The sequence below is a fragment of the Crocodylus siamensis genome, chromosome 5 (assembly GCF_052110815.1).
Source record: "Crocodylus siamensis isolate JL-2025a chromosome 5, ASM5211081v1, whole genome shotgun sequence".
In the NCBI taxonomy this organism is placed as follows: domain Eukaryota; kingdom Metazoa; phylum Chordata; order Crocodylia; family Crocodylidae; genus Crocodylus; species Crocodylus siamensis.
In genome coordinates, this window is record NC_143399.1 from 122475782 (window position 1) to 122490959 (window position 15178).

Consider the following 15178-nt stretch of genomic DNA (forward strand, 5'->3'; position numbering starts at 1 on the left):
GTAATGGTATTTCTGCACTGCCCATATTGGATGGAAAGGCATGGAGTTAAATCATGAAACTGCACCTAGGTTGTAATATAACTGTGCTTACTCTGGGGGAACCATGCCTCTTTAATTCCCTATTGAGTAAATTTAAATTGGTAAAAAAATGTTTGTAGACAAGACCTGAGACTCAAGGGGTCTAAAAATCTGACTTTATACATAGCTTTAAGTCCACAAGAATGCATTTAGTATGAAACTATGCAAGGTTTTTCTACCATTGTCCCCTTCAGATTTAGCTGGCATGACACAGTAGTAAGTGTGTATGTGTTGTCTGCCTGATAAAAGGAGGATAAGGGGATCTGTTATGGTTCTCAAATTGAGGGACTGGCACTTTAGATCAATCTGTAGCTTGCTTATGCTTTTAGCACTGGATATCCTTCCTCTCTTCCCTGGTGTTGGCCCAAGGTCATTGCTGTTATGTGAAGAAAGCAATTTTTCCTTTTCTTCCTTATGTCCCTTTTGGATATTCATTTTGTCAATCAAATTTTCTGCCTCTGCCTCTCTAGCTCAGTCTTCCATAGTCTGTGACCCTTTTTTATGTTAAGAGAGAGCCAGAATTCATTATCATTCAAATAGTGGAGGTTACTTGTATCAACATTTCAGAAATATCATATTTGATCCAATGCATGTTTTGTAAAGAGCCAGGAAGTGTAAGAAGGGGAGTTGGTCAAAAATAGAACTTTTATTGCCATGACAATTTTGTCCTCATTTCGCGTCAGTTATTAAAAAAATTAAAGAATAAATGTAGCCAAAAAAAAAAAGAAGCATTTTGGAAAACTTTAATCCGATATCCTAACTATCTTTGTTTTTGATGCAAAGGTTATTGCCTTCTGTGCCAAGATGCATTCCCTCTCTTCCTTCCGCTTTATACTGCTTAAGGGATATTTCACAAATTCCTTTTTCATTTTAAATGTCCCCTTGATCATGCACATTACTCAGCCTAAAATAGCAGCTGACTAGATCCATGGGTGCATTTCAGTTGTCTTGGGCTAGGGGCATGAAAGTGATTCAATTTTTGTGTCTTTACAGAGACACAATGGACATTTTAATATATAGTTTCCTCTTGCTAATAGTTCTGCTCTTATACTGAATATGAATTATTGACAGGTTAAAACCAACCTGTCAAATATCTAAAGACAAGAGATTCTGCAGCTTGAAATTAGTTCCAATGATGCATGAGAGTGAATAGAATTCCATCTCAACCTCCTGTAGTTTTATTGGCCCTGCAGAACCAACCAGAATAAAAGTAGTAAAAACATGTTTTTGTCAGTAAAGTTAGTAGATAGGACTCTGAATACACACAAGGAAAAGATTGTTGGGGTAAAAATCTATCCTATTCTTATATAGGCACTTTTCTGATAATAAATGCACTTTTAAAGTGTCTCACAGCTGGGTCTCACACAATGAAAGTGCGATTGCTGAGTGACTGGGGACATCTCTGCATGTCAGAATGATGAGTGGAGATGAACACTGAAAAGGCGATTCTGATAAGAAAGTGTGTAAGGCAAGATAAGAATTTCAGATGAATCCATACCCCTGGGTCTTGGTCTTTGTGAGAGATAGCTATGCATGTTGCTTTTAAGAGCCTGTTTAGAACTGCAAACATTGAGCTGCATGAAATTCACCCTAAGCAGATTTCATACTATCTGATCCAAGGCTGGATTTGTTAACAAAACTGTTGAACAAACCTGGGGCAGATTTGTGGTTTTGCATCTAAGGGTGCCTATACACATGCAGCAAGGCTGTAATTACAGCACATTGAAGCAGACTCCATCACATTCATCAGCATCCCCATGCTGAAAAAATGGTGGTGGGGATGCTTTAACTAAAGCTTATTCAATGAACTTTAGTTAAAGTGCCCCTGCTGCCATTTTTCAGTGCAAGGATGTTGATACATGTGATGCTCCAGGTGCTTTAATTAAAGCGGTAAAAATGCTTTAAGGACCTTATTGCACAGTAATTTTGGGGAGCTCTTAACCCTTGGATTGTCCAGACATTAACACCTGAAACTGGTTTAAGCATTCATTATGCAGCAAAATCCTGCCATTTCAGGGCAGGATTTTCTCTGATCCATGCCATCCAGCTCATGCTACACTAAAGTGTATGCAGTCTAAGTTACACCTTAGTATTGGGCCTGCTTCCCCCTCCCCCCACCGCCCTCCCTAATACTCCAGATCCTTGCTCACTGCCCCTTTTCCACTCTTCCTCCTCACTTGTGGCTGCTTGTGCTGTCTGTCCCGGGGGAGCAGACAGGGAAGGGCTAACCTGCCACTAGCTCTCTGGGCAAGCTCAGCCCCTAGAAGAGCAGCAGGTTGGGGCAGCAGGTTAACCCTTCTCTGCCTGCTTCCCCTTGGATGGAGAGGCAGGCAGCTACAAGTAAGTGACTGTGGGGTGGAGGAGCAGGGAAGAACCCCAAGGAGCAGGGGGAGATCCTCAGAGGTGATGGGGTGGAGACCAGGGGGAGGGTGGGAGGCAGTGGGAAAGTCACTCAGAATGGGGGTGAGGTGTGGGTGGCAATTCTTACCTTTCAGTCCTCAAGGTCCCCACTGGCCTGAAGTGTGCTGCAAACTAGAGAGAGCACTAATATTGGGCACATCTACACATGAATTTAAGTGCGCTTAAATTTAATGCACATTAAAGTAATGCACATTAAGTATTTTTGGCAGGTGTCTGTCTACATGTGCTGGAATTTGAGATTAACTTTAGTTCCAAATTGCTCCAGCCCTGCCAGGTGACCCTATGACCACCATGGGAAGCTCCACCCTCAAGACACATAGCTGCCAGCACTTAGCAGCCATCTTGAAACCACACCCACTGCACTGTTGCCTCTGGGCTGATGCTTCCTATGTCAGAGCAGCAGCATGGCACAGACACAGGTAGAACATACCTGCCCTGCTCTTGCCATCCTGTGCTTCCCATCCCTGGCTGCCCCAACTCCTGACCCTGGCTCACCTGCCACCATTCTGAGTGCCTAGCGCTTGGCCACCTTGCGCCACCTGCCTCCTCCACCCACTTTGGCCACTGGCTGGATGACTAGTATATAGTGTTCTGGGGCACCCACTGCTGCACAGTTGCAGCGGCCAGCCACAGTAACCACAGGCTCCAGGATGCCCCCTCTGGGACTGCTGTCACCCTCCTGTCCCACAAGCCCCACCACGCCAGCCAGGACTCGTGGCAACATGTTCTGCTGCAGGAATGGGATGATGACTAGTGGGTCAACACATTCTGGATGACTTGGGTGACCTTTGAAGACCTGCTGCACCAGCTTCAGCCCTACCTGGAGTGTTAAGACATGGAGGTGCACCTGACTGTTCTCTCTGACACCTGCCTGCCGCACTACCCACGCACACCTTACCCCCTGCCCACCCCCCAGCACTACTCCAGGAAGATTGGATTGATGATTGAACTCAGTCATGGCCACCCACTGTGCCAATAAGACCTTGGTCTTCACACGACTTGACAGGGATGATGTGCTGGACATGCTACCTGCTTCAGCATTCTGGGCCCCTGTGCAGCTGTCCCTGCAATGATGCCCCTGGAGGGTGGACAGGGGCATGGCCAGGGACAGGGAGCTGTGCAGCAGAGATGCTTCACCACAGTGCCTGCAAAGAGACTGCTGGGGTTGTATAGGAGCAGGGAGCAGGGCCAGCACCCCTGGGGGAAATCTCAGGGCTGGGCAAAGGATGCAGCAGGCTGCAGCCCTTTGCAACATTCACCTGTAGCCAAGGAGCAACTCTGGCTAGGGGACAGGGTGGGCACAGGCTGCCTGGGTCTTGTCCAGGGGAGACAGTCAGGGGTTGGTGGTCTCATGCTGACAATGCTGGCTCCTTCAGGATACCTATGCTGTATGCCCCAAGGCACAGAATGGGTGGAGGCTTTTATAGCTCAGCCCTGGAGGAGGAGGAGAAAGTCAGCCAGGAACTCTGGCTGGCCCTCTAGTGGCTGGGCAGACCCAGCACTAAAGTCCCTGCATTAATGTGCATTAACACATTAATGTGCTTTAATTAATTGCACCGAAATTTGATACTCGCTTTATGCAGGTATCAAATTTAGGTGGGATTAACCTAAATTTGCCATTTTTAAGGTGCATTAAGGGCACGCACATGTAGATGCACACTCTTAATGTGCCTTAGATTGGACTGATGCACATTAAGTGTGCATGTGTAGACATGTCCACTAATCAGCATTTGTGCAGCTCACACTGTAAGGTGCAACAAGGTCCTAAAGTCCCTGAAATTACAGATTTTTACAGCTTGGTCTAGAAGCTTCCACATTTTACCTAATTTCCATTGCCTTGCCATGCATTCTTGGGTGCAATCAAAGCCAAAATGCAAATTTGAAATTCAGGTGTGTAGAACTTCCCTAAATGAAATTGTTGAATTTTGGAATACTTTGCTTATGACCCTTTACGTCAGGGGTGGGCAAAATACGGCCCAGGGGCTGGATGCGGCCTGCCAGGCCATTCTATCCAGCCCATGCGGCCCCTAAAAAATTTAGAAAATTAATATTGATCTGCCCCTGGCTGCCTATCATGCAACCCTCTATGACTTGCCAAAACTCAGTAAGCGGGGCCCTCCACCCAAAATAATTGTCCACCCCGCTTTACCTTCAGAAGTCCATGAGATCCAAAACAGTTTATATATGTTACCTTCTGAACTCAGTTACTTTCTGTGCTCTTCATTGCACCTTTGATATAAAACAATATGTTCTATATAGATAGATATTTTGCTGTGCACGTACGTAGTATGCAAGTATTTCCAATTTCATGTTCAATGTAAAAATGATACCATGGGTGGGATTTTTATAAATATCCATGTAACTTAGGAGCCCATGTCCCATTGACTATAAGTTTTGTGTTCCTGCATTATTTGAGCTTTTGAAAATTTACACGGTGAAATTTATGAAACTGATGGATCAATATGCCCACCAGATAATAATTGTACTTAAGCTTTTCAGAACATGGGTCATCTCGTTATTTCTATACATTACTTAGTTGATTCTGGACTGGCACCCTAGGGTTTTACTATGACCCCTGCTACACATGACACATTACGCAATTATGTGGTTAATCATGCAAAAAAAATTACGCTGGTGACATGTACAAAGTAATTATCACACGATAAAAAGAACTATCCAGTTATAAAAAGAGCCAACCAGCTGTAAAAGTAGTGCTTGAAAATGTATAACAACTCTGTAGCTGGTTTCTCTGCATCTTCAATTTGAATGCATAGCAGGGCCTCATGATACATTTATTAAAAGATAATAGTAGATACTGATAACTTTAGCACAGATGTTTACAGAGTAGTCTTTATTATCTTTCCACAGAACCATGTAAACCCAGCAATGGATTTTACACAGACCCCTCCAGGAATGCTAGCCCTTGACAACATGTTGTACTTCGCTAAGCATCACCAAGATGCATATATACGGGTAAGGTTTGTTTCTCATTTAACAGATTAGATTCCCAGTTTACATGCTTTATATAATTTCTGCGCATAATTTCAGGAAAATAGATGGGATCCTGACACCGCGCATAGGGATTAACTACTGGAAAGAATACCTGACAGCATAAAACACCACCATTTTAAGCTTTGGGTCAATGTTCTACTGTTTGTATAACTAGTTCAGATAATCTAAAAAACTCTTTATTTTCTAAGATTATGTACAAAAAAAGGTGGGGAGGTGGGAATAAGCATGTGCCTTATGTGATGTATGAAGGAAGGCTTGAATGATAAAAATATATGTATGTATTTTTGCATATTTTTACACATAGCAGCATGATTCTGTGCCCTTCTCCATTCCCTTTACCTAGTCAAAAATGCACCTCATCTCTGCAGGTAGGAATTTCTCCAGTGCTTGACTAATAACCACCTTGTCAACTGACCTTATCAACAGTGTCCTAAGAATGAAGATAGTCCTACTGGCATGGCATTGGAAATGATGCACTTCATTTGGCAAAGTGGGAGAAAAGGAGTATGATTCACTTTGCACACCCTGCTCCTGCCCCCAGTCCCTGCCCACTCCTCCTCCTACATTGGTTATTTTAAAGGCAGTTTGGTAACAACCGTTTATATGTTGTCTCCTTATGTAAAGAGTCATATAACGGAATAATTCCAGCATCTAAATAGAATCAGTTTTACTGATTTTTAACTGAAACTGAATATTTTGCCTTCAGTAAGCCTTCCTAGTATGAATGAGAACAGAGGATGTGGAAATCAATTTGGTAGAAGACCCATAAGTCAAATGGTCCTGAAATAGCTGGGACAGCTAAATGGTGCAGTTCCAAGGGGGTTTGGGGATGGGGAAAGAAGTCTATTGAAGTCTTCCTTAAATACATCCAGAAAATAATAAATGTATAAATCATTGCTGGTAATTTTTTTACGGGAGCGCTGTAAAATATGGTGCATAAAGGTGCTAATAAAATGTGAACTTTTAAGTTATGTTCATTACCCTACAGCTGTCACTCAAAGAAGATGCCTTCAGTTGTTTGCAAAAGGGCATGCTGACATCCAGTCCAAAGCAGACCCATAAGCAGAATGTCACCATAATTGGAAACAATAAGGATACTTGTCAGATTTGCCCTTTAAAGACCTCTCATACACAGCTCAGCTCTAATGTGGCCATTAAAGAAGCAGGGGTAGCATGCAATGCAATGACTATTATGTCTGTATTTTAAAAAAAAAAAAGAAATCAGGACCATTATTATATATTAAAAGATCAACTTTAAAAAATGACCAAACAACTAAGTTGAATTCTATTTTCTTTCATCGTCTAAGAGAAGTAAATACTCATTGTCTTTGAAATGTATTAGAAGCTGGATGCTACTGTCCATAAACTCATTTTTGAACATCCTGATCTTGAGAGATGAAATACTCTTTGCTGAAGGAGCACAGCATCTGTTCCCAGTTGAGACCAGGCCAATTTTTTTGAATGTAGGAGTAAAGTAGTACAGTTGGAGTGGTATTGTGGCCATGGTGGTTTGGGGAAATATATGAAGCAAGATTTGTTTGGTGATATCCTTTCACTGGATCAACTGTTAAGTTGGGAAAGGTGTTAAGTAAGCTTTTGGGCACATAATGCCATTCCTCCTTTCTCACTTCCCTTTTTCGTCACATGATGCCCCATCATCCTTTCTTAAGTGACTGTTTTCATGTACATAATGCAATGAAACACAAGGTTTTTTTTTTATTTGCTCTTTCATATAGAGCCACATCTGTGTCTTTCCAATACCTGAGGAAAGCATTTTGTGCTGAAAAGCTTGTTTAATATCTCTCCTGATTATTAAGTAGGTCCAATAAATTTTTGCAAAAAAGGCTCTTGCTACTGAATAAAAATCATCACGAAATTTCATCTTTTTCTTTAAATTCATTTTTGCAAGTACTTAAGAACTAGGTTTGCAAATTCACCACTATTTAAATGCTACTCAGCTTCTTGGTCATGGCTTTACTTGATTCTGCAATGTAAATTTTTTTCTAATACCATTCTGATTGACAGGAGTCCTTGCATTCACTGTATACATTATTCCCTTGTATATGCGTGCCTGTTTGTATATAATCTATGTTATTAGGGTCACTAAATGCTTCTTGTGCATTAATAAACTTGTTCTCATGGCACCTTGAGAGGCAGCAATTTTATTCTCATTTAATGAACAGGGATTTGTTGTACAGGGTGATTTAAATGACCTGCTCAGGTCATAAGAGTTTGCAGCAGTTCTGGAAATCCACCCCAGACCTCATGAGTGCCTTCATCACTTGAACACTGTCTCTGCCATCCCAGCTAACCACATTGTTCCAATGTACCATGTTAGCATTGTGCCCAAACAATTCTGGGATCAAAGAGTTGGGAATGTAACTGGAGTGCTGCAACTCTTTGATCATAGGAAGACATCTGGCTTTCATGTCATTCATCTCCTTGTCTCACAGACCCTGATCTATCCCAGCAGGCCACATTCGTCTTAGCAGGTCCCTGTTGGATCTTCCTGTTTAGCTCTTGCTTGCTTGTTTCCTTCTCTTTTTGCCATCCTCATGCTCTTTACATGTCTTTTAACATGTTATTTCACAGCTGTTCCTGAACTTTGGCTTCTGGTGCTCATTTCTCTGAGTCTCACTTGTACGCACTCCACTCCTCAATCCTGCCAGACGTGATCAGTCATAACCCTACAATGGATTTTTATGTGATCTCAGTAACCATCTATTCCCAGCTGTCTCTTCAAACATACCTCTGCTTCCCCACACACCCCTTGCTCTGGAATTTAAGAGAAAATGTCACAAAAGTGGAGTTTAAGAATGTGATGCTCATACTATAGATGAAAATCTTTAAAACTCCTCATATATGAAATTCAATATTAATGAACTGCACTTCTGTTTTGACATCAACACTGTATACATGTTATCTCCCCTTGCAGATAATAAGGATAATAAGCTGATTGAGAGCAAAAAGGAATGGGGAGGGTATGAAGAAGGGTGATAGAAGGAAAATAAAAAGGAAGATTTTAATACATATGGCTTGATTTTATGCCCATTGAAGACAATGATAAAGCTCCTTATGATATTAATGGTTCAAGATGAGGCCTGTAGTTACTCAGTCTTTTAAGTAGCTGAGCCAGTGTTCCTAATCCAACAAGATAATTAAGGATATATTTAGTTCCAAGCATATGAATGGTTCCATTGAAGCCAATGACACAATGCACATGCTTAAAAGGTCAAGGTACATTTGTACTATTCTGGATTGGGGCTATTCTCAGCACCTTACAGGATCATCCTGAACCCACAGTGAATGTCTGTGGTCTCAGTGACATTACGTGAGGATTCGGAGCTGAATTACTGGAGTGTAGGTGACATTCACATCCATGCCTTACAATTTACTTTGTAAAATTCTAGCCTTTGCTGATGTACCTATGAAACTTTTATTAGTAGCTGCAGTCCTGGAGCCTGTTATGATGTCTAGAGGAGTCTCGTCCTTGGTTATGTGGTAACATTCAGGGACACTTAGAATTGTCAGCAAATAAAAATATCCATTGTGGCCAATGCTTTTTTTAAACCTTCCTACATTATGATTGGAACACAGTGTCCTGGAAGAAGAAATTTTGTAAAATTGCCCTTTGTAACAAAGTTAATTACTGTACATTGGGTTTCATTGAGGGAATATCCATGCCCTGGACTAATTACAATCTGAGGCTCGCAACCAGAGCTGATGAGAAATAAAGTTACAAGCCAGACAGATTCTTATCCCAGGATGTGGGGAATTAAAAGGTGTATCATCAAGAAATTGTGCTAGTTATACTGAGGGCACCTTCTTCCTATGTCCAGCGTTGTGAGTGGCTTTACAAATCCCTGAGCTCTAAATACACTTTATAGCTCCCCATCAATATGGCTACAATAAATGTATTCTCCTCTACTTACTCCCTTCCTCCTCAGCCTTCTGACATTGCCTGTGTCCGGTTTCATTTGGTGATTGAAGGAAGACTAATTTTTCTTCCCTTCAGTGAGTAATCTGTTTAGAATTAAACTGTAGGTAACAAGTGGAATACCTGGGTGGAAAGCTAAATTGGCTATGATTATGGGTATGTCCCTGGGAAGACTAGTAGCTAATCAGGTTGCATAATCAGGGTACATTTTGTACAGTCCTCAGCTGATTACAAATCTCCGTATTCTCATTAGTAATGGATGGTAGCCAGCCAGGGTACAGTGATTTTTATAGCTGTGTAGTTATTTCTCATCTGTACTATGAAAATGCAAATCAGTAGCTCTCATGTACAAAAATTCCATGTTTTTTCTCCAAATAGATCTAACCTCAGCTTGTCCTTCCTGGTAAAGCGGAAAGCTCCAAAATAAACCCAGTATTTAATGTGCATGCACATATCACCATAAGTGTGTGGTACAGTCCAAAGGGCATGAACAACCATGTCTGTAACAGGAGGAGCTTAGTTGCAAAAAGTCACACAAAGTTTTGCAAAAGCACCCGCATTCCGCTCATGTTGAGCAGATTCTTTTTGGTATTGGTTGGTGGAACTGGAGCGTGCTCCGTCCACTCCATGCATTCACCTGGTATTCCAGTGCTTCCAGGACCGGTGCAAAAAAACCCAAAAAACAAAAAAACAAAAAAACCCCATTGTTTAAGGGAAACTGCACGGAAACAGCGCTGCTGAAGTTGATGATGTTAGCCTGATTTTTTTTTCAGATACTTTGCTTATGCCTCTCTTCATGCATGTAAAGCTCTCCAAACATGCTTGTGAACATATGGAGCTATTGAGACAGGGCAGAGTAGAATTTATAGGCCTTGTGCTTCGTGAAAGGGTGGAGGAATGATATGCTGTGTCAAAAAAACCCTTAAAACAAAGGAGAATGCCAGGTGATGCATGGCAACTGCAGATGGAAGAGATATAGTTGTATCTTAAAGGACGAAAGAATCTCAGGAAGAAAACAGGACTGTCATACTACTGAAAGAGAAAAATTAGAGACAAACTTGAACAATAGTTTATTGGAGTCATATTGCCCTTCCTTTTACCCCTCTCCCCCATTCTGCATTCTTCCTTGCTTACTGTTCAGCAAGACTGTTGTTACTCCAATAGCTGTAATAAGTTTTTGTCGATGTTTTATCCAACTCTCTCTCTTCCTCCTTTCCTCCAGTTCAGTTTTTAAGCTCTGAGTTGGTTTTTCATTTTGGCTTTTATGTTAATTGTTCCAGAATCTTGCTGTCTGTTTGTTTACCATTTAAAATGATTGTGGTCTCCAAGGGGGAAAGGTTGTTTAGTAGAAATAAACCCTGGTTTCTCTGATTATATGGTTTCCTAGTTACCTTATGGTTTTGAGAAAAAAAAGTTTGCTGCTGAATTAGCTTTTCTTTTTTCTTTTTTTTATTAATTACTTTGGCAAGATTAGTGATTTAAGTGAAGCACACAGCAGTTATTCATGTTCCACTTAAATCTATTGCCATCCTCAGAGGGCCTGCTTTTAAAAGGTGCAGACACATAATAAATGCTGTATGCACCAATGGAAGTAACACTGAATCTCTGGAAGAAATTAAAGAACTTTTAACATTCCACAGGAAAAATTGGCAGTTTCCCAAGCTACATAATTACAGGACAGTTCATACTGTATAATTAAAGTTAACAGTGAAGCAAATGATTGGAATAAAGCTTTGTGACAGATATTCTTTTTGTTCTTGTGGAGCAGACAAGTTCTTTCCCCCTCCCTGTTCAAAAACCACTTCAGCAGCAATTTTGACTAATTTTTAAAAATAAAATTGTAAGTTACCATTTAAATGCATGCTATACAGAGCAGAGATTTTTTTTTTATTAGAGTGGCAATTTTCCTTACAGGGAACCTGCAGTAATATAGATCAGAAACTTTTCTGATGTGTAAAAAATAGCTTGATGGAGAAACCTTTCCTTGAATTTTTTTTTTTTTGGTGTTACAGCCTTTGTAGTTTATTTAATCTTTCCATTACCATTGCGTTGTCAGAAAAATTCAAACTTTCTCTAAAAACATTGTTCTTCTGGATACACTTAAGAGTGAATCATAGAGCTTTGTGTCCATTAGTATACACATAATTGCATACTTGCTAATATTAATAAAATGAGGACTATTGCTTTTCCTATAGTCTGTCCATGCATATTGGTAAAACTGAAATGATTGTAGGCTATTGCAAGGGATAGTAGTATACAATGGACTGACCTCTCTACATGCGTGACATTGTAAAATACGATGATCACTTATTATCCTCAGTTACTAATATGCTGGTTTATTTTAAATCATTCTCATGCTTCACTGTGGGTGTATGAGGAAAAAAGTCCTAAGCTGGGACTATTGTGGAATCACAGAATGATCTTGGCTCCATGATGGTGTCCATAAGTTTAATCTAATGCATGTGTTTTGGGTAATGTGCAGCTTTTAGAAATGGTTTGTACTTTTTTCCTCTTAGATTATGAGTTAGATTTTCATGGCTTCCTAAGCTCAGATTGTGTCTGTAGAAGGCAAATGCTATGTCTCCTTTGTCCAGATTTCAACAGGTCTCACTGGTGGATGGGAAATTAAGGCTAAATCCACAAAAAGACTGAGGTGTCCCAGTGCTGAACTTTGCAGTGCCTAACTTTTAGGGGCAGCTTACTACAGACCTGAATTGTATACCTGGGTTTTTTATACAACACCTGGGAAGAGTTAGGTGCTTCAGAACTGGATTCACAACAACCAGTACTCTGAGTTGGGACATGCATAAGGTATCTAGCAGGAAAGTCAGAGGCGTAAGCGTCTTGCTCTGACCTTCAGGGAGACACCTCCTGTTCACTAAGGATTCATTGTCCTGAACCACCTCCTGGAGGTAAATGCCCAATCTTGCTCTTCCATAAACTGGGGGGGTGCTTGCATGTATGTGCAAGTTCTTTGTATTTAGCTACAAATGGTGGGCACAATGCCACCCTTCTTTTATCTACAAGCTTATTGGGTAGATCCAGGTTTTGAGAGTCCTCAGTTAAGTTTCTTCCTCTACTTGTTAGAGTCCAAATGCATTTCACTGCTCTCAGGAGACTGCCCTGCTCATCATACAGTAGGCTTTTCTAGGTGCTCTTAGTCCCCCTGTTATTGTTCCATTTTACTTGCTATGCTTCAATAGTTATCAGACCAAAAAGAAAAAGTTTCTAGCATCTGCTCCAGTAACTGTTGAGTTATTTTATCCAGTGTCAATTTAATATAAAATATATCCTGAGCGATAGGAAATCTGAGTCCAAGTTTCTGTTCCAAATCCAGCAGGAGGGTTAGAAACCAGATCTCCGAAGTGGCTTGATGTCCAGGTTAATCACTTTGCTCTGAGGAGGCCATTCCTATCATCATTTCATTGTGAAAGCTAGCCTTTATTTTCTAGATTTCCTTGGCTTTTCATAAAAGTGGTCAAAATGCCCCAAATCAAGGGGGCACATTATTTTTCATTCACAATGATCCCCACCCCCTGCCCTCCCATCTGCTGAACGTTTCAGTAACTTTAAGTTTTGGGCCAACCTGATTTTTTTGTTTTTTGGAACTGCCAGTGAATTGACAACTCAGGTATTCACACACAGCAGTAATACAGATGTAATCTTTCTGGCAAGCAGTTACTTGAGTCACTTTTTTCTTTTTCTTCTTTGAGCCTTCAGAAATGATGTGGAGGAGTAGGTGTCATTTCTGAGCCACAGTGATGCAGATGAAGATTCTATGCTGACATTCTATGAAGACCATTCATAACTTTAATGGGTTGAGTCAGACTGTGTACTGTATATTTTATAACCCGTACATTTGTTGTATAGGAGGCTGCCTCCACATCCTTCCGCCAATTCACAAGTCTCCTTGTGCCTACTCATCTCACTCTGATCAAACATGATTAGTCCAACATATAATCAGAGCAGTTTCTCAAAGTAAAATTCAGGTTGATTCCTTTGATTTTTTTTTTTCCACCTGCCCCCCTTCTCCCCCCCCCGAAAGGGATGCAGTGTATTTACAATTTGTTCAAGTCAGTAAGAAAAACAGTCTTTATTGCATGCATTTTTTCTTGTATCACATTAGGGAATATGATTTAATATATACAGCCTGTTTTCTAGGTTAGTAGTTCCCAATCTTTTTGATTCTATTGCTGTCTTCAGTCCACTTCACTATTTGCTTTTGTCTACTCTTTTCCTCTCATCTTCATTTTATTTATTTTTCTGTTATCTATTTTTTTTGGACATTTCGCAAGGTTTTAGATGACTCTTCTTCACCCTAAAAAGCTATTTTACCTACTCATTCCCTCACTTATTAGAATGTGTCTCCCACTCTCCACCATTTTCTTGTTCTGGTCTCAGCAGTGCATGCTGGACAGCTGAGGGTGCAGGGACACAATTCTATTTTTGTTAGAGCTGTCCCATTTTAAACACCTGTCTTGAGCATTCTTCTGCTTCACCACATTTCCTTTAAGAAGCTGACTGCATGGCAGCCTTTGTGCAGTACATCTATATCCACCTGGACATTGTTTCCAGTATCCCTGTAGGATGATCCCTCACATTGCTGCTCAAGCATACCCTTAAATTGGACTTGTTATTCATTCAAAGCAAGCCTCCCTAGTTATGTCCCCTATGGTGGTCAAAGGCTCTGCTTCCTTGAGGGCTGATCAGCCTTTCTTTGTTTCTGCCCTTTTAATCAAAAACCTCAACTCCTTTCTCCAGCTGCTCTAGCTTAGAATCAGTGGCTGTGATTCAAATCCTTTTCTCTAGGAGGCGGTATCTGCTTTTTTTTGTTTGTCAGAATTTATGTAATTTCACAGGAACATACAGTAGAAGGCAAAGAAGGAAAGATGTGGACCAGAAGAATGGGAGAGAGAGAGAGCACAAGAACCATGGGACAAGTACCAAGGAAGGCATGGTCAGAGAAGGCAGCAGGAAAGGTTTAGAGGGGGCACTGGGTAGAGGAACAAGTTTAGAAAGACATTAGGGCTTCTCTAAAAACAATAAATAAATAATAGCCTGCCTTTGATAACAAGAAAATTGTGAAAATGGAAAGGCAGAAAGTTTAGTCTTTTTATGATCTCTTATTCTTCTCAAGTAATAAATGCAGCTTCTAGAGAACTCAATGGACATTGCAGGACTTATGGAAAAGCCCACCACATACCAACTGTAGGGAAAATTAAAAAAATGCAAAAACAAAGAAGACAAGACAAAATAAAATTAGGTTTCTTTTAACATTTAATATGCTCCCTAATTGTTCTGTCCTGGATCTAGGGAGATGGATGTTGTTATTTTAACCAACTCCCAGAATATTTTGAAATTTGCCTATCACAGATTGTAGTAGAAGCAAGTCTTAGTATAGGATCAAAGCAGGTACAAAACTGTTAAAGAAGTCTAGAGAAATACTAATTTCTAATAGGCAGTGAAGCCTGTTAAATCCATCTGCTTTGGGACTCACTATAAGTATAGTTGTAGTGGATCTTGTCATTTTTGACTCTGTTTTTTCTTCCCAATTGTAATGAATCTCTGTTGTATTATCTAGCTCAAAGCTTGGTGCGGAAATCTAAGACATACACCAGCAGTTGCTTTGGGGCATATCTTGGCTAAGTTTAGTGTTGTTTTTAAGATCATGAAATTATATAGTGAAAAAATTTGATTGAGTCTTATCAACAAGACCTATATCTTGTTCTT

The 15178-nt window shown here is 40.6% G+C and overlaps 1 protein-coding gene across 3 annotated transcripts in view; it reads left to right on the plus strand.

Annotated features, from left to right (window-relative positions):
* Positions 1 to 15178, plus strand: part of ELMO1 (engulfment and cell motility 1) — a 450632-nt gene that overhangs the window by 212551 nt on the left and 222903 nt on the right. For all 3 annotated transcript variants that reach the window (XM_090050152.1, XM_090050153.1, XM_090050154.1), the window contains one exon: positions 5368 to 5472. In XM_090050152.1, the coding sequence (XP_089906278.1) occupies positions 5368 to 5472 (105 nt within the window). The remainder of the gene's footprint in view (positions 1 to 5367; positions 5473 to 15178) is intronic.